General features: G+C 42.0%; 1 protein-coding gene across 1 annotated transcript in view; it reads right to left on the bottom strand.

The window, feature by feature from the left end:
- Positions 1-25,918, bottom strand: part of GRK5 (G protein-coupled receptor kinase 5) — a gene marked incomplete at both ends in the record, with an annotated part of 165,709 nt that overhangs the window by 20,862 nt on the left and 118,929 nt on the right. The window contains 4 exons of the mRNA XM_082002444.1: positions 996-1,136; positions 1,664-1,727; positions 4,404-4,496; positions 7,408-7,508. Of these exons, the coding sequence (XP_081858570.1) occupies positions 996-1,136; positions 1,664-1,727; positions 4,404-4,496; positions 7,408-7,508 (399 nt within the window). The remainder of the gene's footprint in view (positions 1-995; positions 1,137-1,663; positions 1,728-4,403; positions 4,497-7,407; positions 7,509-25,918) is intronic.

Below are 25,918 nucleotides of genomic sequence, written 5' to 3'. Positions count from 1 at the left end.
ATTTAATACGGGCCTTATTACAATAGCAAACATACATTTTATAAGTACACAAAAATCAGATGTGAGGATTTTATAGATTAATTTGTTGAATCCAGACTACTCAACCCTCAAGGTTAATGCTCATATAGCTTCACAGGCTGGACAAACATACTAATTCCAGGCATACTTTTCCACATAAGAGAAATCTTAATAATCAAGGGAATCTATACCTCCTGCTGCACTGTTTTGCTGGATAGCTGTCAAAAACCTATCATCTCGGTAGGTTCCCAGGAAGGCCCAGATAGCCCAGTCCTGTGGTGGTCAAAACAGACCATCACCGAGGCGTGAAGGTGAGCATCACCCTTGAGATGCTCTGGTGGGTACCCCAGGAATGATCAGACAAGCCAAAAGCTACCCATCACTTTTAAATATGTGCCATTGTCTTGCTTCTGCCAGAAGGAAGTAAATATCTGGCATCTGTTGTATTCACAGTGTTTCCTAAAATAAAGAACATGACAGATGCTGAGACAATGAATGACACCTCTTTTTTTTTTTTAAATCTATAAAGAGACATGAGAGCTGGTAGATCTCAGGAAAGCCCTACGTCAGGCAGACCAGCTCCACATGACCGGCTAGATGCTCTTACTAGCCAATCTCTTCTGATCTATTTGGGTTGAATCTCCTTCAGTCTCCTCCAAGCTCCTCTCTCCCAGACACTGGGAATGCAGGTAGTCACGCTGGATAAAAATAGCTCAGCTAGATGCACCCCTGAGTCAAGGCTGTAAAACGCATCATGTTCCCATGGCAGAAACAGGCACCTTGTCTGGTGCCTTTCTCACAGACCGGAGGCTACAATGAGACTCGGCAAAGGCACATGGAGCAGGACTAAGGTGCGAAGGCAGTCAGCTTCTGGCACCTTTCCTGTAGCGGGAGTTGGAAGAGACATCAGATTCAACAAGAGACAGCGCGCTCAGCAGGTGAGCAGGGAGCTGAGCGCTTGGGAATTCAATACTCACTACAAACTGGCTATTGACTTTTTCTAAAATCTGCTTTTCATTTAGTGCCATGGATTCTCCTTTCCTCTTTTTTATTCTCTTCTTCTCTAATCTTTTGCAGGCGTACATCTTCCCTGTCGCTCGGACTTGGCAAGCGCAGACCTGCGAATTAAAGAGAACAATTGCTGGGTAAGTTGAAGCAAAGGCTGTGTCTGGGTTGCACTTCGCTCCTCACGATCTGATCTGATTTAGTCCTTTTAAGGTTAGAGACGGCGGCATAGGCGGGGGCAGCTGGGGAACCGACTACTGTTTCCAAACCTGCTGTGTAATATTGGTTTAATTATTCCACTTTCCTCTGCCTGCTTCCTATCCCACCTCCTTTTGTCTGTGCAGATTGCAATCCGCTCAGCTAAAGCCCGTCCTCGCCTTCTGACTCTGCTGCCTAGGCAGCGACCGCGAGGCATCAGTAAAATACAAATCAGGGTGTGACCCTAATTCCACTCTGAATGCAACAGTCGAATACAAAATAATTCTCAACAGTCTTCTTTTGAGGTTACGGTGTCATGAGAGGTTAAGTAAAACTGTCGTCAATTAATGAAAATCCGCATCAGTCACATCAGTTACTCCTGTAACCTGCAGTGCCTGAGAAGTAAGAAACACTCTTAACAGAAACTTTCAGAATTACTCACCTCCCCAAAGCCGCCTTTCCCTAGTACCCTGTACTGCCGAAACGTGTTTTTTGTTACTGGTTGCCTGGAAGAAAAGGAAATAAAAAAAGGAGAAAAAGACACACTACATTTAATGCACTCTCTGTGATTTATTTATTTCAGAGCATACTTTTGACAAGCAAAATAGATAAATATTATATAATCACGTTATTTCAAGGTAATGATATTATATAATATAATATATAATTATGTAATTACATTACTTCAATACTATGTATGGCTTGAACTTTTCAATTCCAACATATTAAGCTGTAATAAAATACAACACATTAGTGAGTCATCAGTATAATTTCTGCTAGCATCTTAGGACCAAGGAGGGTTCTGAATCTCCATGCTTTTGTTAAACAAAGAGGAGGCCTGAGAGCTTCCAACACGATATTAATTCTCATGACATAAAGGATTTTTTTAAGTGCTGGGCTAACACTTTATTGCTTTGCTTGGTCTTCAATCTGAGAAAGAGATATCCAAAATTCAATCCACTAGAAAATATTTCTGGTTTCTTGACCTTAAACAAAACAGGAAACTGATGTGAAACAAGGAAAGAAACAATCCCAGGAACCGGAGAGGTGGCTTTAGGTCCTGTTCACAGGAGGGGAGAGCAGGAAGCCAGGCTCCAAGCCCTGGGGTGCCTGCCTCCTGGGGGAGCATCACGGGCAAGAAGGCAAGGAAAGCATCTCTTTCCTTTTAAGTGCCAAATTAAGGGTTAAATCATTGAATTATAGAATAAGTTTGGGTTGGAAAGGACCTTTAAAGGCCATCTAGTCCAACTCCCCTGCAATGAGCAGGGACATTTTCAACTAGACCAGGTTGCTCAGAGCCCCGTCCGTCCCTGGTAGACACCCCATCCCTAACCTGGGATGCTTACAGGGATGGGGCATCTACCACCTCTCTGGGCAACCTGGGCCAGGGTTTCACCACCCTCATTGGGAAAAATTTCTTCCTCCTATCCAGTCTAAATCTGCCCTCTTTTAGTTTAAAACCATCACCCTTGACCTGTCGCTACAGGCCCTGCTAAAAATCCTGTCCCCATCTTTCCTACAGGCCCGCTTTAAGTCCTGGCAGGCTGCAATAAGGTCTCCCCAGAGCCTTCTCTTCTCCAGGCTGAACAACCCCAACTCTCTCAGCCTGTCCTCGTAGGAGAGGTGTTCCATCCCTCTGAGCATTTCTGCGGCCCTCCTCTGTCTTTCTTTCTGAGGGCAGAGTGCTCCCTAAGGATCACTAGACATGGTCGCTATACACTCTTACAGGATTCCCACAAAATTCTGCTCTACCAAAAAGGCTCCGGCCCTACATCTAACTTACACCACATCTGTTATCATCAAAGCTTTGTAACATGACAGAAGAAGATCTCTAGATTCGGAGAGATCCAATTTTGTACTACCATTCCATCACCGAGGTTTTACGATTGTATTAGCTGTCGATATGAATTTTCCTACCAGCTTTGTTTTCCTCTGGCGGGCAGCCAGTCGGCAGAGGGAGCACAATAACGTGGCTGTTCCCACAACAGTGATGATGAGGTTGATGACAATAAGGAATAAATGTTAAAGTGAATTGTTTCATTTATGTTCATTATTGTTTTTAAGAGCAGGGGAAGAAAAATACGCAGAAGGCCAAAACTAGAAGAAGAAAAGATGCTATTTTCAGGCTTCTGTGAGGATGCTATTTGGGTTAAAAGCAACAATTAGCAGTGATAACTACATGCTCAGCAACGTCCCTGGAATAAATGGACTGTTTGACTCCTCTGTGGGAGCCAGCAGACCGTCAGAAGGAGCTGTTGATCACTCTGTGCTACCAACATCTCTTTGCTAATCCTAAAAACAGTTCTCCCGGCTTCTGAAGCCAGACAGGCACATCCAATAGCTTGTCGTGTTTGTTGGGGGAATGGAAAAAACAAATCCTCAAAGCATTTGAGAAAATTCCTTATCCCAAATGTGAAAACAGATAGGAAATAGCCTGGCTAGAGATGAATCATCTGATGTTTTTTTAATTGAAATGGAAGAGTAAATGCTGGATTCAGTAAAGATGGCATGTGGAGCATGTCTTGGCATGAAATGGCTCTCCCCTCTGCCCACCGCTTCCCTTCCCTCTTGTGCAGCGGCTTTGTAGCTTTCCAGGGAGAGGAGCTGGCACAGCTCCTTTGATCTCCGAGGCATCATGCTGATACATACCGCTCAAGGATCTGGCCCTAACTCATCTGCTGTAATTAATTCCATTTGTGGAAACTGGGGCTTCTCTCAACTCAAGGTCACTGTTACCCAGCAGGGTACGTCTGCTCCAGCCCTCCTGACAAGGAGAAGGCAAAGACCCCTTTCCTTGCAAATTAATACCCATGAAGGCTGCCTGGTTGTTAAATGTGCTCAGAAATGTATAGCCAATAAATATGGTGCGAGGACCTATATGCCGTATTTTTGTCTGTTTACAGTGATTTAATAACTGTAGTAAGTGGTCCAGACAAAAAAGTTACCATATTCAGAGCATAGCTGAACAGAAAGACGACTGAAAGTGCTGAATGTATTTTAATCATACCTACTGATAATGCTGAAGAAAAGCTAAACTGTCTTTATCTTGAGGGCAAAGGGAGCAAACGTGCTACCTCAGCTGTCAGATTTTGACCACATTCTAAAGACTTTGCATGGAAGGTAAAAATAAAACTCTTGTATTAATTTTTAATTTAAAAAATATAAAAAATAGTGACACTTACCTTTCCAACCACTTCCACTGGAGAAACCTGTCGAAGTACATGCTGTTTAGGTATTCTTGGAATGGTTCCCCACTGAGGTGGTCAAGGACAGATCTATCTCAGATGAAAAGGATATATAAGCATTTTATAATCCTGAACTTGGAGGAAAAGAGAAACAAAACAAGAGGAGAAAATCCAGACTTCCTGAACAGTAGGATCATTTTACTTCTACTTTATTTTGTACTTTATTTTACTCATGGTTTCAATCTAGGAACAAAGTGGTATGTTTGATGTGTTTCATAACAGGAGGCCTCATACAAGCTGAATAGTAAGATGTACTGGTTGTGCTTGCTGAAAATTAACAGGGCATCTCCCACTGGCTTCAATGGACTTTTACAAAGGCTGTTAGTCACTAGACGAGAAACATCTTTGCTTCTGTTCGTAAACTAACACAACACCCTGAGGAACTGAGCTCCTAAACTTTGGGGTATGTTTACATCTGGATCGAAAATTTCTGGCTGAAGGCCATTTTTGTCAAAGAGGGACCATCAGAGGTGTTATTTTGAGCAAAAAAAAATCAATTTCAATTCCTGCTATACAGAAGAAGTAGTAACTGTGATTAAAGTCACAGGGCTTTTCCTAAAAGCTATGTGCTTTGTAGAGTAAAACAGAGGAAAGAAAGGCTGAACAGGGATGTGGATTTGTTTATGGATCAAGAAAAGAATTTTGGGGCTCACACAGAGGATGCAAAGTATTTTGCATAGTAAAAGAAATAAAGGAGTAAGAAGGCCAATCTGCAAATGTGAGAAATAAATAGATTGTGACAGGAAACAAGCAGCCAGAGATCAACAGACATGCCACAAGGAAGGCCAAGGTTTCAGAGCTAAGAAAAGATGGGCTGAGCTGAGAGAGCTGCTTGAGATGAAGGTGGTCGCGTTGTTTAACCTGCAGGTTGTTGACCTGCTGGTTTTGGTTCTTGCCTTGCTTACTGGGGCTACTGCATCCACTTCTGCTGGCAGCATTGGTGGAGACAAAACTTGGGTTTGGGTGAAAAATGCCCACAAGAAATTAGCATTTCTGTCTTGGTGCATACAGACACTTTTGTGTCTATGTCTGAGGGTATACAGACACATTTCTTGATTTTGCTGGAGGAGGAAATCCTCTTTGAAGGACTACTCTGGTTTGGGAATGGATAATCTATACCTTACCCTGCGGCACTTCTAGACCTGAGCAAACAATTCACCATGAGTAGCATGTCTCCTCAGTTTAGTTCCTCTCTGTTCATGAGCTACTATTCACAAGTTTTTGGAATTTCTCAGCTGTTTGATTTTTTTGGGGGGTAATAATTCTTGCACCATCAATTTGGAACAGGCAGGTAATTGCATGTATTCAGTATTCACAAGATTGGACACAGATCATACAGTTTCCCCTAACTGGATTCAAGCTTACGAAATAGAATAAAAAGTAAGTCTTAATGAGCTTTAACAAATGTCCAAATTCAAAGCCAAAATTATAGGAGAATCTGGAGGGGAGGCAGGAGCAGACAGTCAAAATATTAAAGGTCAAAGCAGAAGTTAGAGCTATACATGCATTTCTCCCGCAGACTGATCTTATCTATGAAGACGTGTCGGAAACTCATCCCTGTTCCTGCTCTTACAGGATAGCAAGCTCCATATTTGTATGTATGCCTCCCTTTTTTGGTCTGACTGTGAACTCTTCCAAAATTAACATTATTCAGTACATTTAGTAAATACCAACAGCAAGTTTTTAAAACTTCCTTTTGACCCCATTTCAGTCCATGTGAAATGATCAGCATATTCATTAACAAGTTCTCCAACCTGGCTCATTTATCTGTATCAGTTGAGACGAAGGAATGGCTGTTGGTGAATACGAGCCTGAATTAAGTGGTGTCCAACACTAGCCTACTCCATTCAGTTAATTAAAAGCTGCATGTATTTTAAAGAACAATAGCTGCCTTTCACCACTTGTTTGCTTTTTAGTTCCCCTCTTTGGCAACAACAAAGTGCATTTTAGGGGGAATTGTCAGCTTTCAAACGGATTTGAGAACTGGAAACAGGCATCATGGGGTTTAGTGCCGAGCCCAGCTCTGCCTTTGTCACTGGGACTGGCACACGCAACTGGTGCGAGTTATACGAGCGTCTCTACATGACACCAGGCCAATGCAAGGAAACTGGTTATGTTATAAGAGAAGGCCAGAAATAACCCACATCTCCTACCAATGCAAAGAATAACTGAAAACAGAAAAGGTCAATGAAATGAGTCAAAACAATGAATGACAGCAGAGCGAATTTTACAAATCCCCATTACATCATCCGGGGAAAACAAACCGTGCTCAGCCAGAAACCACATGGGCCAGCTTGCGATGATCCCTCCTTTTCATATTTTTATTGGTTTATGATCTACTGGTACTCGGGTCAGTGTTTGCAAATGCAGATTGCATACCTGGAGCTTTAGCACATAATAGTACAAATTGCCTCACTGCTACAAAAACTGATAAGCCTTTTCCCAGACAAAGGATGAAATTATGCACATTCGTTTGAACGCCACAGACAGACAGAAAGCATTAAAAAGCCCCATTCTCCTGGTGAAGATTTTCTGGAAAAGCCATGCGGAGCAAGTTTGCACATTCCTCTGTCTAAATGGACTGTATAGCCACTTAATTTTTATTCACTTTGAAACAGAGATGTTTTCTTTGGATACATTATCATTGTAGCTCTTTTCACACAGCATGAAATCCGTGGCTGGTTTACTTGGCTAGAACACTCTGTCAAATACCTGAGACACTAAGTGCCTCTGTGTAGTGTATATAATGGCATGGAAATATTTATTATATTTTGTTCAGATGAAATGACTTCACTGCTTGTCAGCAATGCCTCTAGGATTACGAACATAAACCGAAGATACATGCTTCAGGTTCAAATTGAAATGTCTCTCTTTACCTGACACATTCCTTACGAGCTGCTGACCGCAGCCCTGCAATCTTTGGGTATCGAGTTATACTTACTTTGTACAGTGAGAGAATAGCTCTTTGCAGGGGCTGTTTTTGAGTTTCTCCTCTGTCTGTTGGATAAGATCTTGACTGACTTCGGGAACGCAGGCTGGAGACTGGGGAGAGAAGAGAGGGGCACATTATCTCTGCGATGAGGTGCAGATCCTCTACTCTCTTAATGTGCAAAAGACACATTCGTTATTTTTGCCCTGAGCTGCTTCCATTCAATTCCAGCGGTTGTGTAAAAGCAAAGGAGCTTTATGTCAAACAGCAGTAAAATAGGATACCGTGGCAACTCACTCCACATTCCACTCTATCCTCACATTGCTTTTTTTGCCTTCTCCTGTACCTTCACCTCCTTGCCCAGCCTCATGAATATGCAGGACCCACTCCTTGCCAATTCTTTGAACTGCTCCCTTGCATCCCATGAAAAATGTGCTGGCCTGAACTGTGTACAGGCCATTCTCTTAAACAAAAGAGAATTTGCCCAGTGTTTTCACTTCATTGATGATTCATTGTGCTGTCTGAAAAATCCATCTTCTTTTTCTTTTTTTTTGTACCAACAAAGGAAAACAAGAGCAGAGCATTGGTATTTATTGTTTAATATATAAATAACATAAAAAGATGCTTGCAAAAGACACCTTAATTCATCATTACAAGAACAAAAATAATCCAGCAGTTTTAAAATAATCATTTAAAAAAGGAACTCTGCCAACCAAGCACATAAACTCTTTTCATCCTCTCCTCCCTTTAGAGAGAATGTACATTCAGCCCCTTCAAAAAGCCTTTACCAAAGAGAGGTCTTTTGCACTATGCCCTGATGGTTAACCAGTTTAGGACCTTTGGGACTAATTATCTATAAAGACAGTTTTTAGGCAGTCCACATTCTTACTGACAGCATACTGTAATTATATAAAAAAGTGTGTATGTATGAGCGTGTGTGCACCTATTTATAGATATTTCTCCCATTGACATGAAAGCCCCTTTATATAACCAATTGGATTTGGGTATTTTCAATAAATCCAGCCATAGATGACTAAATCCTCTTTCCTTGCACTCGGTAAGGTTCCCTATCCATGGCCACTACCACCAGATGTGCTGAGTGGGTGGGTCACAGAGCACCATCACTCATTCCTGGCCAGATGTTCTCATTAACTCACCCTTAGCTGGGGATATCTTGGCAAGCACTGCAGTGCATTGCAGGCAGAGTTCAAAAACACTGGGAATGAGGACAGAGGAAAGGGCAGAGGTGGGGCCAGAGAAAATCTCCAGCATAGTGAAAGATGAATTAAGTCTTTTATCTTTTCCTTCCTGCTGCTGAAATGTGAATATGATCCTGGTTGTGACATGAAAAGTAAGCTTGTTCCGCTTGAATGTTTTCAAATAGGAACACGGTTTACAGAACTGCCTGTGCACGCTGCGTAATGCAGTCTCACTATTCAACCTTGACAGACAATCTGCAGAACATGCTGGCTATCTTTGACCTCACTGAAATATTTCCTCATTTCCTCCATATACTCTTCCATTTCCTCAGCAAAAGATATCTAGGGAACACCCACTTTTAATCACAGGTAGAGTATATTGCTAATAATTAAGAAGTCTCACAGTTCCTTGAGAGGTAGATGAGGCCCCACATGATCATCTAGAAGATGAAGAGACTGAGACAAAGCCAGACTTTCTTAGCTTGATTGGCCACTGAGTTTGACAGGAACCAAGAACAAGTCTCAGTAAATCAGACAACTTACAGAAATTCCTATCTGTAGATGCCCATGACTAAATCTAAGCCCCAGTTTTAGTTCAAGAGAGTAAGTAGAGGCAAAACCCCTCAAAATCCTGTTTTCCAGTCTTACAGCTGCTGCATTGAAACTACTGCAAAAAAAAAAAGGGGCGGGGGGGAGGAAAAAAAAGGCTTCTAAAGGACTGTTCAGATAGGAACCAAAGCCTAATGATTAGCAGTATTTCAGCTGATTTGGGTTAGGAACCATATGAATTAATGCCTGTACTTTATACTTTGCATAGTCAATGGGGTGTGCTGCACAAGCTCATTGACAACCCAAAGCTTGTACTTGGCTGCGTGAGTCCACTGCTCTGAGACCTGGTTATCTTGAACATCTTTCTGATTTACAGGGTACAGAAACACCACTGATCTCCGTAGTCTTTGTACTGCTGTGAATCAGGAGTGTCTTTTCTGACGTGAATGGAGCTGCACTTAAGTAAAATTGAAAGTAGGGCCTCTAACTGAAGTTACTACTAATTAAATCTAGGATTTGTTCAACATTTATAGGCCAAAATCTAATACTGAAAGATCCAAAAGCTAATACTAAACCCTATAATTAGGCATTTAGACCAAGTGACCTGATTCTTGCTCATGCCTGGCAACTTCATTTCCCCATGAGAGGTAAGCTGCCTTGAGGTTAGTGTTGAAGATCATGCACGTGATGCATTATTATAGTAATAATTCCATCAAATTTTGTATGAGATCAAAGTACATTTAAAAAATAAATTATAAGTATCAGCTAAGTCTTCTTCATAAAGAAGAAACAAAATTCTTATAGGGAAAGGGGAGAAGAATGAGCAAAAGAAACTGTAAGACAATGTCAGAAGTATTTAAAAATGGCATGTACTGTGATTCCTCCCTCCAAGTTTGTCACCACTTAGTTTTTCAAAACCACTCATTGCTGACCTTTGAACCTTTCTTCCTCTGGAGAAATTGAGAGCAAGCTAACAATATCAAGGTGGGTAAAGACATAAATACACTGACATTCTGTACATGGACTAAAGCCTTACAGTGTAGAGCAAATACTTCACTAGACCACTTCACTTTCTGCAACAAAAAATTGCTTTTTTTCACAGGCTGACAATTTCCAAAGGTTTTGTAGGACCAACAAAACATTTCATGTCATTATGCAGCCCTTCCTAGTGTTCCGGGCAGAGCAGCTACACCATGTGTGTGGGAGGAGTATACCCAACCCTTTCCAACTCTGCATACACTTCTAGGGAGCCTCTGTATGAGCCTTCCTGAGATTTTCCTTGAGACTTCATGGTTCCCACCAGTCCCATTAAATACCCATGACTGCCATTTTCCCAGTTTGAGTACTGTACATACCTACAGCCTTTCAATGTTCAAACAAAGCCAGAAACAATTACAACTCAAAACCCAACCCACCAACCTACTTTTGCTCCCCTGGAGAACAATTAGGCAGCGCAGGTTATGAGTGCAAGAAAGGATTTGGATCCCAAGAGCGAAAGCTTCCACAGGTAACACTTTGGCCACTTATGGAAGAAAAAGTTGCTTCTTCCCTGGAGGGGTGCAAAAGTTTTCTGCAGCCCCAATGAAATGGTTATTAACTCTGTTCTCCCACTGCATTGTGGGTAATGGCTGTAAAAGCAAATTTGGCTTTTACAGGGGAACAGAGACACCTTTTTGAACATATTAAATGTCCTGTGGCAGCTGGGAGAGCCATAGACTGTCATTAAGACCATCACATCTGAATGTGTGACGAAGAATACTCTGCTAATTCTTCAGAAACATCTGCAGAAACCTGTTACGTTTTCCTATAATCAAAACAAAACACTGGGTAGTTTTAACAACTACAGTCCTATATTTTCCCTAATGGCTATTTTGTTTCCTGAAGGTAAAGAAAGTGATTCTTGATCTCACTTACAGTAATGTAAATCAGAAATGATGCCAGTCAATCAACAGAGTAACACTAGGGTAAAGCTGATGGAACCATCTAGCGGGGCAAAAACCAACAAAAATTTCTCTCATCACTTCATCCTTTTTGACCAGTTTAATAAAAGTTTTCCAAGAGTCCAAACTACTTTCACCAGGTTTTAATCAAAATTTTCTATCTCCTGTATCTTCCCATTTATGGCGAGAAACTGAAAACCTTCTTATATTTTGCTGGCAAAGCAGTATCTCAGTTTTATGATGCCCTCTTGTTTAATTTTTAAGTAAAGAATGCAACTAGGAATTGGATTAGTGAATATCTGAGAAACAAGCAATGGATATTCAGTTACTTCTGAGTGCCATTAACACACTGAGAAAAAAGTCTCCACCTCTAAATTTTGTTTTTTTCTCATTTAAAAGACAAAAGAGATCCTCCCAGCTACCCTTCCATTTCAATAAATGGCGTGAAAACAGCTCAAACGTCACACACTTGTTCAAGGTTAGTCACGTTCATGTCCACAAAAATCTGGAGATCACTGTTCCTTCCAAATTAAGCCTCTGGGCTTGCAAGATACTTGTCAGATTTTGCTGAGAGGTTGAAGGCAGCTTCTCCCCCTTCCTCTCCTGTTCAGTAGGATGCAACCGCTGATAAACAGCACGGTGGCTAGGTCTGAAGCTGGATGCAGTATCACCCATAAGTACCAGGCTCTGGGTGGGAGCTGAGGGTGTTGCACGCCAAATGCAATCTGGTCTTCCCTGCACTAGCACGGTTGTCCCTGGCAGCCTGAACGCCAGGAGACCCAGACCATGCAGCTCTGTGAGTGCTGCATCCGGTACCCTCCGTGTCCCGCACTCGGCACCTCACCGTAGTGAAATCTGATTCAGATCAGATGAAAGCTTCCAGGCTGTGTAAGTCCCCATTATCCGTTATTTTGAACGTCATGTTGCATCACTATTCTTTAAAATGTAATCTCTCCTTTTTTGACAGCTCTGTAAGTTTTGCTACAGGCTACTTCACTCAGCCCTTCAAGACACAGTATTTGTTGACCTTCACTGAACAGGACAGCCAACAAATAAGGCTTCTCATAAAATCATCTCTCTACATTTGCCATGGTACTTAACAACATTTCTCTGACAGCGTTTCCCCTGTGACTGTGTGGAGGACACCTGACCTTTTGTCGATCTATCAGCTAACCAAATTCTTTATAAAACAAAGTGAAATGCCAGCAGTACCAAGGAAAGCATTCAGAAGACCTTCTCTGATAATTTTACTCTTTCATTAAAACATGTTATTTGTTCTAATTTTCCTTAAGACAGAAATTCCAAATCTTTAAAATGGATGACTTTGGTCAAGATGTAGTGTACTGTAGGTGTTACCTCAAAGTCTGTGGAAGTGAAAGCAGGCAGCTGGCTAGCAGATATTTGCAACTTCAATGAGTAAAAGCATTTTCCTGACAACCCAGCAGTTGGGGTTAGCTTTTCTGAAACCAGGGTGGGGTGAGTAGCAGGTGTCTCTGTGTCTCTGTGATTCGGATTATTTCCAGTAGCTGGATGGAGCCCAGAGCAAATGCACACACAACAAGAACCTGCATGTGCAGAGTTGGTTTATTGTGTGCAGTGCTGCTGCTTCTGTGGGAGAAGTGCCCAAACAACAAAGGGAACTGAGGGAGATGTGCTGAGACTCCAGCTAGAGGCGTGTATCCAGTTGTGGTCGCCACCATTTGAGAAGGCTATGGAGAGCTGATGAGAACATCAAGTGTCCAGAGGGTTGAGAAACATGCTTGGGGAAAAAAAAGCCAAAGGGAAGTGTTGAGGAACTAGATTTGTTTAGTCTGGAAAAGTAAGAGTGAAACATGATAAAGGTATTTTAATATAGAAATGTTTTTAATAAAGAGTGCAGGGATCAATTATTCTGCATGTTCTGCTCTACACTGGGGGATTGATGAGAAGGAATCCACTTAATTGGATAGGAAGACTTTTTTTCTAATTTTCCACACAGGGAAGCTCAAGAACAGGCATATGAATATTGTGGAATCTGTTCTTGGAGGTCTGAAAGACCTCTGAGGGCAGACAGACATCTGTTGATGATCTAAGTGTATTTGATATCTCCTCAATGCAAGAGGCGCTTGAGCCCTCTTTACAGTCCTTTGTACCAATGATTTTACAAAACACTGGACTCTGTAAAACAGAGGCACATGGCACGGCCCCGAGAACAGCTGAGGAAGGGAGTTTGTATGCTGAGTGCTCAGCAAAGTAAACCTGGAGCTCTGAGCAAAGGAATAAGTATCTTTGCAAATGAACAGTCCCGCTTGTCTCGGTCACCATGGTCTCCTACAAAAAAGAAACAGCTTGCAGAACCCTGAACTTCAGATCAAAAAAAGGGATGGCATTGACTTTGGTCAGGCTGACTTTGCAAGAAACAGAGCAGGTTCTTAGTCTGGAGGTAATTCTTTATCCTTACATAGTGCCTTTCATCTAAGAACCCTGAAATATTAAAGCTTCACTGCATGATTAATTCTTCATGAGCTAGGTAGCAATCTCACAATATTTTACAGGACAGTGAACAGGGAGGTTAAGAATTGTGTTTTGCAGAAGAGTTGATCATCATCTGTGACTGAAATCATAGGAGATAAATGAAAACCAGAGATGCTTAGATTCCTCAAATCAGTCCATTTGTAGCTTGCAGTTAGTGAATAAAGAACAGAAACCTAGAAACACGGCTTTCATTTTATACCAACTCCTGCCAGTGGATGCAAGTCACACGGTATCTTAAAACAAGGCTGTTCATCACTACAAATATTATATGAACCAGAAAGATACCACACTCTTTAGAATGAATAGATTTCAGGCAAACTTTTGTCATAAACACAACTGTTTTCCTGGCAAGTTTCAGACTGGCAGCCATGATACTGAAACATGATGAGTTAGAATTCTAAGTTACTTGCATAAAACAAATAATGTGCAGCATATGTTATGTCTCAGGTTATGAAAACATTCCACAACTAGCTTAAAGCAATTAAAAATGTTTCAGTCAATGGACAAAGGTTTAAGCCATAACTTTTCTTGAGCTGTCTCTGCTTCCAAGCACTTCTGTCTTAATGATATGTGTATTTGCAGATGTTGACAACATTTTCTACATACAATCTATCTGCAAATCTCCACACAGATTTGCTACTACTAGAGACCTCAAAACTATGAAGAAACAGGCTAAAGTGAACTTTGGGTGAGATGGTGCATGATGGGATGAGAAGAGTTCATACACAAAAACTGGAAATACTGGCTTCATCCAGTTATGTTGCTGTATTTGATTTGCTCTCGCACAGCCATGACCCAAGACCAGCAACGGAGAGCAATGGTTCATGTCAGGGATGGGAAGTCTGCCACATGCAATTCCATTCCTTCTGTTGCTTTTGCAGAGTCACATCCTTCTCCAGATGTTTGAGGAAGGCTCAGCTAGCAGGGGACTAGTTACCAGGATGGGTAGCAAAGGTATGACTATCAGTGTTGACTGTCCACCTCAGCCCTTTGAGGTGATCACTCATAAGGAGGACTGCAATCAGAGCAGTTACCAGAAAAAGGGAGAATAGGTAATATATGCAAGTCATGCTGGTAGGCGCAAAATCAGGGAAAGACAAGTTTACGTGCTCAGGTAATGCACATTTTCAAAGGGGAAAGCTAATGGAAGGCAAAATAGAGACCATGAAATTGTGCCTCTTTGTGCCTCCAAGGCTTATCTGCAACTTGTGCCTAGACATTCACCTGAAAAACTGTCCTGTGGTATCTCCACTGGGGTCTGCATTGCTGCCCTCAGAGCAGGAACATGCCAGCGCAGGGCACAGCACAGGCTCTGCTTGCCCCACTGCAGGGAGATGTCCGGAACCACTTGGTGACTCTGATGTCCCCCCACCTCCCCACTCTGGGCAACTGGGATTCAGTCTGAGCTACAGCCTGGGAAGTACTGACCATGCAGCTGGTGACTGATGGAGGGCAAGTGTGAAGAGACTGACAGTGAGAAATGCAAAGGAAAGCGATGGAGGAGAAGATGGAGTGTCTTGGTAGTACTCTGATTTTGGGAAGTCTGGGTTAGGCATGTGTTTCAACCTGGTGAGGGAAAGGTTCTCAGCACTGTCACAGCATATGCAGTCTCCTGATGCTTTTTGGTGTCATGCACAAAAATGTTGGAACATTCTTTTTTCTTGCCCCGTGTCTGATCTTGTCTGTTCAGTTTTAGCTGTGTATGTAGTAAACAGCCAATTCTACATCAGGAGCAGCTGCAACACTTTAAGTAATCAACTTCTGCATTTTCTTTTTATTTTTTTTTCCTACCACAAAGTCATCTGTGCCTGAACAAGGCAAACCAGCAAAGCACAAGGCTTCATAATTCCAGGATATTTGCTTTGAGAAGACAGATGTAGGAATTGGCAGTGAGGTGGACGGGGAGCATGGAGAGCAGCTGTGTTATTAGTAGCAATTTATCTATTACGACAGCATGTAGACATCATACCTGAGAATGGGAGCCCGTAATGCCAGGCACTGCATACACATGTCATGAGAGGTAAAGCTTCTGAAGCAAGCCCATCACACTAGCCCTGGCAGTGGGAACGGGGGCCAAAGACATGGAATACCTCACCCAGGATCATACAGTGGGTCAATGACAGAGGAAAAAATTGAAGCTAATCCTGTTCTCTGATCAAATGGTATTTTCAGTACTGAGGGCAGGATCACTTGCTGGTAGCTAAATGAAGTAAATCAGCCGTGCTGATCAACTGTGGGGTTTGTTTTGCAGCTGCAAGCTGATCTGGAATCATGATGAATCTGTTTTCCCTCATATTCTACTAAACTATCAAAACACATGTTGACACACAGAAAAATACAATGACTGAAGACAATAGAGCCCTCAGCAAACATCTGAACATGTTCTTCTGCCTGGAGAAGTTGTACTGATCCATCACAAAAGGCAACGCTAACCACTGCAGTTCATGAACTCATTCACTGCAGTAGATCTGATGTAGCTTCAGGCTGACTTGCTAGCTCCAGACTTGCTGGGCTGCCTCTCGGGCCTCGGCAAGCCCACTGGCACGAAAAGGCTAAGTTTCTTCTCTGGGTTTCCAGCATCCTTCCTTTTTGGTGCTGGGATACAAGCTGTAGTCCTGAATTATGCCCTTCCTTGGAGAAACTCAGCAATCACTAAGGTTTCCTTTCTGACAAGTGCATAGAAAGTAAACATGGAGTAACATTTTTCATGGCTCTCCTGTTAATCAGCAACAGGATCCGCTATACAGCTATACCTTGTTTTTCCTGTTCTCAGCAGACCTTGTTGTAGCTGCTATCACTGAAAGCAAAATGCTCCTTTCTAGAAACTACGTTAACTGTTCCTGATGGTGGCAAACAAGCAACTGCCATGCAAATGCTGTGAGTCAAAACATTTCCTCCATAAAGACCTTCAATCCAAAGTGTGGTTTCCTTGGAATGTTAAATTATTTGATTCAGAGAAATTTGGGGGTGTAACCACAACATGAGTTTTGGAGCAACAAAGGAAAAGAAAAGATTGCCTAGATCAAAAAGGAGAAATTTCTTCCTGGCTCCTATAGGCAACCAGAGGAAATCTTAAACACTCAAAGCCCCATAGAAAGTAATTTTGAAATAACAAAATGTCCCATGAGTCAAAATTTAGTTGTTTCATCAGCTTCTTCTGCAAGTCCAGTGAAGCAGCTGCAGGCTTTATACCCTTCAATTAAATAGAAATACTCACCACAATCCCCACCAGCTATGGGGTTTTTAGTACAGCTTAGATTAAGTACCTAAACTGGTCATCATGGAAGCTATGCTTTTGACTTCAGTTAGTGAGAAACTGGGCCTCACAAGAAGTCCTTGGCAAGATGTTTTTCAGTATCTTCAAACCCTAGTCTTTCCCCACCCATACTGTTTTAATAATTCTTTGGGAGCCTGCTTACAGAGGCTTTTTCACCAAAGAAACAAATTTTTCTTCCTTTCTGTAGACACATAGGTTTATTGGTGTAGGGGTGCTCATAAATTAGCCAGCTGAAATTGTTTTATATAAACTTGCTTTAAAGCAGAGGAAGGGAAAGTATGTTTTACTTGTTGCCTTTTTTTCTGCTTTAAAAGCATTTTGCACAGAGGTTAAAGGATGAAAACACAGATGAAATAGCCAGTGCCAGTAGCCATCAGCAGGATGAGGGAGGTAGCTTATGAAACAGAATAGAAAAGATGACTAATTAATACTAACCAGGATTTTCTAGCTACCCAAGAGTTAGGGTACTCACACAATCCTTGGAAGCGTCATTAGTTCAAAAGGTAACCTCATCTGTTAGCGACCCAGCTGAATCACTGCTACAGTGCATTACTAGAAGCAGCCAGATGTTTGATAAAGCATTTTAGGAAAAGAACAGAATTCTCACCATTAGTGGCAACAAAGATGACAGGACAATTTTGAAAGCTTCTTTTCTCAGAATGTTTTCTTCTCTCATCACGTGTGCTTAATAGGTTTGGATAGCATGCAGTGTCCAGCCTCTTATCAGAACCTTTCTACCTTTTAATGTCCTCCCACACTGATGGATAGCCTAAACATTAGCAAGCAACCTTATGTTGCAATAGTCATAGCTTGGCTTCCTTTGGTAAACCAAATGTCATTTGTTCCATTAAAAAAAATCCCTAAATCTATAAACACTCATTTACAACCTCAAAGTTACTGAATGACTTTCTTGCAGGAAAACAAACAGATCCCTGCTTGAATTCACTCCTCTGAGGCATAAGCCTGTAAACATGAGTAACCCTTCCCTTGCAAGCAGTCTTCACACTGAAGCCCACAAGCTATTTGCTTTGCATGAAGGCAGCTCATGCATGAAGGCCTGATCCTCAAGTCAATGGCTGTAGTGCTGTCAGGTGCAGTGGGGATTTTGCAGAATTTGCCTTCATCTTTTTCCATTAGCAGGTCAAAATCCTGAGGAAACACTTGAATGAAGAAACGAAAATCCAAAAGAGAGTTCGGGAAGGTCTTGAAAAGGATTAGAAAGTGAATTAAATAAACATCAGGCAGGAACGAGTGGCCCACTCACAGAATGACTGGAAACACCCACAAAAGCAAACAAAATCACTACCTAGCACTGCTGGAAACAGGGCATTCCCTAATCACCTGTGTCACACGATCCATTAACGATCATATGGTAATAGCCATCAGCAAAGAACTGAGAGGGAAGACATTTATTGTCGGAGATGACACACTGTTTGCAGTGGCCTATTCCACTCTTCCTCAGCTTTGCTTGTTGGACAAACAGCACCTGTGCCAGGATGATAAACTCGCTATATGGTTGATTTTTGACTCAGAGCAGAGTCTGTCTTGATTAAAAAACCATAAATTAACATACAAGCTGAGACTTGGCATGCAGGGTGAGTTTTGTATGTGTAGTTGCATTACTGGGAAAAAAAAAAACCTAAACATGAAAAGTTTGAAGTGCTACATTTCCACAACCTAAACATGCTGGTTATTTTAAAATCCAATTGTAGTCAAAAGATGGGGTTTTTTAAATCATTCTTACTTGTTTATTTTTTACACTTATCTAGTGATATTTTAATGAACTGAAATATATTTATTTTCTATGCAATTTAAAACATTCTTTATGGTAATGCTGTGATTCCTGGTTCCAAGTTAAAATAACACACGCTAATGTTATTGGCTTAATGATTCTTCTAGTTGCATCATCCCAGCCAAAGGTATCAGCTTCAGGCACCTCATCTGCATTTGCCTGGCACATCCCTGTGAGGCTACTCAGCTGCTTAAGTCTCTACTTGTTTTTCCAGAATCCTACTTCCCCATTACGAGAGAATCAGATGAGAAATAAGGTATTTTAAACTTCCATCTTCATCATGTGTGTCTTCATTCTCTTCTTTGTTGGGACCAAGCATACAGTTGCCTGTCACTGCTTCTGAGTTTAGCTCAGTGCACTCCTGAGCTGAGAGAGACATTTGTTGACCCATTACGCTTTCAGCTTCAGAAATCCAAAGCTGAACCAACCAGGAAAGTGCTGCAAGTTGCAGTGGGTGGACAGAAGGGCTGTGGAGGTCAGGTGTTCAAAGGGCTCCTGTTCTGTTCAGAAATTGTGCACCTGCGTGTACATGCCATGCAGTGCAATGTAATTTATTCTGCATTACACCTAGCGTGGAATTCACCTCCTTGCACTTTAATCACCTAAAACCCAAGACACTCAAAGTCTCCCTGGGCTCCCTGTATAGTCAGGGGACAGAAAGAGGCCCCTCATCTCTCCTATCCAGTTGCCCACCAACAACAAGGCTGCAGTGTGTGTGTTGGGAGTGTAAGAGGCTGGACTCACCAGAGGTCTAGTTTAATGTCATTCTGCACAAATGCACAAAAGCCATCTCCTGCAGATTTCTGGGTGTCTTGCAGGCCAGTGTTTCAGACAGCTGGAAAAGGCTGATTCCTTTTTTCCCATGTGGGCAAGATTTTCAGGCAGAAGAGGCTGTTTTTGGGGAAACTGAATGAACCTTAAAGGCGTATAATTAACTTCCCTGACCATTGGTTAATCCATATGAACTGAGTATAAGTGATGAGGGATATGCAGAGGGGATAGGGAAAAGATGATTCCCTGCAAACAAGAGGAGGAAACCATAAAAGGCATAGCCATTAGCCCAGGGCAGACAAATAAATCCTTCCCGTTCTCAGATAATCCTGAGCAGACGGCTCTTTATTTGCACAGTATCCTCAGCCCTTTTGGATGCCCCGGCTACTCTCCGAGAGGAGTCACAGCAGCCTGGGGGGCCTGTCCTGCCTCAGCAGACAGATGTGAGCCAGGTTTACATGCGTGGTTGACACCAATTAGCTGAAGCAAGTTTCCATTTTCCAAAGGGTCAAATCAGAGTTATTCCAGCAAACGCAGGGGAGCTAGAAGGCTTTTGCCTACTGACCAAGTCATCCCAATGATCTTCCTGACCACAAACGACAAACGCTTTAGCAGCATGTGAACTTGGGAGTCTAACCTCTCCAAAACAACAAGGAAAAAGCAGAGCTTCAATTAATAGCACTGCTTAGCATAAAATCAGTGTAGTTACTGATTCCAGCCCAAACCTTCCACCAGTCTGAGCAAATGTAAGGCAAACACAGCTCTCCCTAAGACTAAAGGACAGGACACAGGACTGCCCAAGGACCTATTCTGGGACAGCAGCACTGGGACAGAGCAGACTCCATGTTGTTTCCATAGGCTCTCATGCAGTTTGGCACCATTGCAAGAGACAGAAATCCTCAGTAAGTGTTTAGTTAACTAACATTTGTATTATAAACAGTGGGTAAAGGATGAGGAAATAGGACTTGAGCAAACCGTGAGAAAATGCCTTTTAGTCTGAGACCACAGCAAAGAGACTCCTAATCAAGGCAACACTGATTTTTCAGATTCCTCTGTCACACTATATTACAGCCTGGGCCCAGTGACAGAAGAATGTTTATTCAAATAAATTCTGATTAGAAAGCATTAATTTGAGTAACAAGGTTGCTGTTCTGCTGTTCAGATATTTTCCCAGAATTGAACTTTGGAAAGATGAGCTTATGCAGAAAGTACACTGAGGAGGTACTTTCCTGGACTAAGACACAGTGATCAGCAAAGATATTGATCGTGCTGTCTCTGGAACAAGAATTATGTATTGATTTCTCTGGAGACTGGATTATGTATCGATTATGCTAGCTGCAAAGCAAAGGCCTAAGTAATGCTATCATCTCTGGCTAAAATGGTGCCCATAGAGTAGCGAAGTCAATAGAAAGGGGAGATGAGAAATCCATTGAGTCAAAGAGTAAAGTCCCAGGGCAATTAATTAAACGGCAAAACTCTCCTTGGCTCAAGTAAGGCCAGGATTTTCTACTTAAGTATTTAGCATCCTGAAAAGTCTCCTAATAGGAACCCAAAGGACACAGTGACTAATGCTTTGAGCAAGTAGGGTCATTAATGAAATGCATAGGTTTAGAAAAATTTGAAAACTAGCTGCGGAGATAACTCTTGGACCAAGCCTTAAGGGACCATCCGCTGTAGCCAGTGAAAAGGTTTATTGTGTTGGCCTTTTATTAGCAAGATAATAAGCTACAGAGGGATGGAGATGACTTGCTAGATATAAGTGATAGATGCTGAATTTGTACGAGAAAGGCAACAATGTAGAAAACAGTGCCTGAATGCTCACCTTTCAAAACAGAAAGCCTCTGTATTAAACTCTGCAGATTGCTTTACAGAAGCTTAATGTTTCTTTCTTCCAGAGCTTCCCGTACAGTAACATTCAGCTTTTGTTTTGGCCATTCCAAAAACTAATTACAACAACGTTCCCTAGAAGGCATTTAGTAAAACTGAAGTTAGATGAAGAAGTCTCAGTACTTGAATCCAATTCTTGGTACGGTATGACCTGCCCTTCCAGGATTCAGCCAGAATCATTAAAAAGTGATACATGAAACTTTCCCTATGGGAGATGGAAGGCTTTAGTGATCAGCGAAGATGACTCACTCAGAAGCGCAAGTGCTGAAGTTTGCATTTATTTTGGTGGTGGAAAGAAATCTCAAGGAGAGAGCAACCAAGGGCAAAGATCCTCGGCATCAAGATTAAAGCAACGGTGCGCAAAAAGAAAACTACTCTTTGCCAACACACAGACTTGAGAGAGGGTGTCTGTGAGCAGGAGCCCGGACTCGGCTGCATGGCTTTGTCCAGCAAAAGGCCTCATGTATCATTTTAATATCATCTCACCCATATTACATCATAGTTTTCTTCTCTATAAAGAACTGATTTGAGAGAAGAACACATGTTAGCCAGTAGACAAGTGGAAGGCCAGGCACTGCTGATCAGTCAGTTTCCCTTTCAGGGGACTTTTCCCTCCCTTCCTTATCCTATAATTGTTCATAAAAACAAAGACATATTTTCATTTAGCAAAATACCCATTGCTAGCCTTAGACTGGAGTAAGGAGGTTATTGCTGTGTCCAGCTCACCTCTTGCAGCAAAGAAAGAAATTGCAAACATGGCCTTTATTCTGTGCGTTTCCTGGAGGAAGGGAGACCAAACAGGAATTCAGATAAGAAAATTAATGCAGTTGCTGTTCTTCATATTCTATGAAGTATATTAATGGGGCTAACAATACACATTAGACATCCTATTCAGTAACATTTTTAGTACCCATCTGAGTCCAAATATAAACTATAATGGCATATGGAGACCGTCTTAAGAGCCATTTCAAATCAATTTAGTTTTATGTAGCATCTCTCAAGGTATCTCAAGGTGATTTACAGTGAAAAAGAAAATAATGGGCTAGTGATTTAGTATGGCACAGGCAGCTGTCAGGCAGGAAGGCAAAAATGATGCATGGAGATGCAAAACTCTAATTTAAAAGCAGTAAAAAGGTAAACACATCTCTTTGCTCTTCCAGTAAAAGAAGCAGCCAGGTAATGAAGCCAGGCTGGGTTCAGTTTAACTCAACTGTTCCACGAAGCACTGAGGGCTTTTCCATTTACAGACAGAACTGGAACTAAAACTGAAACATTCCCACTCAACTGTTGAGATTAGGAAAAGCCAGGAAAGAAATATTTGTGACCAATTCATTTTAGCATTTTTACCATCATATTTCACAACCTCAGAAATTTTAGACTTCCTGTGGGTTGGACTTTTGCCCTTTGGGCTTATTAAGTCAAGAAGGCAGCTTTAAGTGCCTTTTTCATGGAAACTGTTAAAGCCTCTCCTGAAGAAGTAAGACTCTAGTCAAGAAACATTGATCTTGCCAGTGCGGCAACCATTGCACTGCTCCGGTTAAGCAAAGGCAGCCTGCAGGTGGAGTTCCCTTCAGATTACAGTCCTGAAGTGATACACGCCTCGTTGGGTCTCATCCTTCTCATCCTCTTAATGCTCAAGGTGGCACATGCCTCGTTAGGTCTCTTCCTCTTAACAGACAAGGCCGTCTCACCAGTGCTTATCCCCACATAGGCCCTGAGGAGTAGCCAGCTCACATCTGGACCTCCTTGGAGAAGTACGGTAACAATTCTGCAGAGCATGTTTGAAGGATGGGTGGTGTCTTCAGCTACAGGATACCCCTTCTGTGGGTTTTCACTCTCCTTCTCACCACTCAAGTGAAGCTGCTAAGGAAGCCACGAAAATGCTTGTATTTTGGCATGCTCAGTGTGAAGATCACATGTACTCCTTACATTTCCCTCCTATCAACTAGTTCAGAATGGCCTGTTGAATATGAATGTTTCAATGAACTTTAGACAACAGAGAGAGAGAATACTAATGTCTTTCTAGGTGAGGACCTGAGCACACAGAATCATAGAACAGCTCAGGTTGGAAGGGACCTTTAAAGATCATCTGGTCCAACGTTTTGTGGGAAAGGGAGCCTAGATGAGATTATCTAGCATCCTGTCCAATAGCATCTTGAAAACGTCCAGTGATGAGGACTCTATCACATCCCAAGAGATGCCACTTCTTTGAGATGCCTAAACCACCTGTTTTCCCTTCCAGGTGCCAGGACACATTCAGAATTTGTCACCGCTGTTGCCTGTAGGCCAGTGAGATGGTTGAAGCCTGACCTGCTCATGCCGCCCCTGGCGTCAACCACGACAAAAGGCTGCTAGACCTCTTCTCAACTTCCCCAGAGAGCATGTAGGGACTGTTCACGATGTTAAAGCTGCGAAGAGTCTGAACTGTGTTTACTTGAAAAAGTGCCTCCCCCTCGACCATCTTGGCAAGTGTTGAGCTTGTTTAGCGGCCTCGGGGTGGATGCTGAATGTTCTCACACAGAGATCTCCAAGTGGGAATTCACTGCTCCCACACGTTTGAGTCTGCAAACTGTACGGCGTAGCACCATCTTGCAGGCAGTGGCTGCGTGAGTCACATGAGGCTGTGTACTGGTGTGGTGTCTATTCATCTGGGAAAGTGTTTTCTTTTCCTTTCTGCTGTGCAAGTACTGTATGTTTTATTAAAGTGCATGTTCCCTATGCAAATGAATGCACTTTAGAATGATGACATACTGACACATTGTATGTTAAATATGTATGACATTTAAAAATCTAAGCAAGAACTAAAAATCATTTATAAATATTAAAAAGCATGAAGTCTACTTTTTGTTTTCATTTTGCTTCTGATCATGCACTCTGGGAAAAATACTCCTCACATTATAAGACTGAATTATCTGTCCAAGAACTAAACCTATAATTTTATTCTATCAGTCAAGCTGTATGTCACACTATTTTTATATCAAGACAATCGGGTTCTTTGAAGCACTGACACACACCTACTTAAAAGAAGCATTCCTCTGAAAGCAGGAGACTTTGGAATCAGCAGCAATTTGTATCTTTCAAGGGACTGATAAATAAATGGAGAAATGCAGCTCCTAATGAAAAGAAGGCTTCCTTGCTGGCCAGGATGATATTCCATAAAGACATTTGGGTCCCGTTTCATTCCTCTTGACTGCAAGCATCTAACCCGGCTTTGAATCACTGACTTCTAATGGCTTAAAACCTGTCCTTTGGAGGTTCTTATTTCTCTTTCTTGACAAGAAAGGACAGTAGGCCATCTGAACTCCTACCCTGAGTACCTTAGTTAGGTATCTAAAAAGAAATTAAATTATTCCAGGCCTTGCTCTAGTTTTTTAACTATTTGTTGCGTGGGAGACTTGATAGAGAATCTAGCATTCAACCCACCGCTATGGCACAGTCAACCTCACCTCCAGAAAATATTTTCTGCTATACAGGGCTTAAACATCCCTCTGGGAAGAAGCAGAAGTTTCCCATTTAAAAAAAAAAGTGCAGTGAGACCAATGCAGACATTAAAGAAGGACCACCACCAGGGAGGCAGTTTTAGATTACAAGTGAAGGAGCACAACTTGTGTTTCCTTTTGCCCAAAGACGTGAAGGCAACTTGCAAATACCAGAAAAACAGAACAGACTGTAAATATCTTTTAAATATTTACACATCTTTAAATATTTTACGTACTGAGAAACCAGGTACACAGGTCAAATATGAAGTGCAGAGCATGGCAGAGAATGGAAACTCCAGCTCTGGAGTCCCAGTAATTTCCCTTCCTATAACATCACCATTTTTGCTTGATGAAGAAGCAGCTGCCCTCAGATTGGTCTTCACTGCACATTCACTTACCTCACTAAATTATTCCATGTGCTTCTGCTACACTATGGTGCTGCTGGCAAACGGACAAGGATAGCAGGAGTGCCATGGGACAGCAGGGAAAGGATTTGGCATCTGTAAACCTGCACCAAGACCATCTGAAACAAAGCAGTACTATCATTCTCTCACTTTGCTAGCCCTGCTATCAGCAAAATGCCTTTCTCCAGTTCCAGATGAGAACTTGAGCAGTGGGAAATATTTTCCCTCAGTATTTGTCCCTCGTTCCTCTGTTGACAGAAAATTTAAGATAAATGGTCATTTCGGTGGATTTAAAAAGCAGTGGAACTTCATGCCCCTAATGAATGGGCAGCAGGAACTCATGCTGGCAGTGCTAAATGGCTGCACATGAAACTAGCCAGGCTCAGTAAACGAAACCAGATCCCGAAATGCAGTCTGAGATAACTGAAAGTATGCATTGAAATTTATTGTAGGAAAACAACTGACTGGAAAAAAAGTGGTCTGCTCTGCCCCTGCACCTCCAAAACATATTGTACTATTTAAACACTTTAGAAAGACATCTGCCAAAAATGCAATTAATTTTCCTGAAGGTCAAATGTATTTCTCTTGTAAAGCAGTTGAAGCAGCAATTGTACATCTTGATTACTCTCATGAAAGCAACTTAGGAAAAATCCTAGGATTGTTCTTGTGTTTGAAGTTGGACGTTTATTGCTTACTGGCAGTGACTTTTGT

This window comes from Phaethon aethereus (assembly GCF_964289735.1).
Source record: "Phaethon aethereus genome assembly, chromosome: 7".
Taxonomy (NCBI): Eukaryota; Metazoa; Chordata; class Aves; order Phaethontiformes; family Phaethontidae; genus Phaethon; species Phaethon aethereus.
Note: the sequence above shows the minus strand (reverse complement) of the source record. Positions and strands in the feature narration are given on the sequence as shown.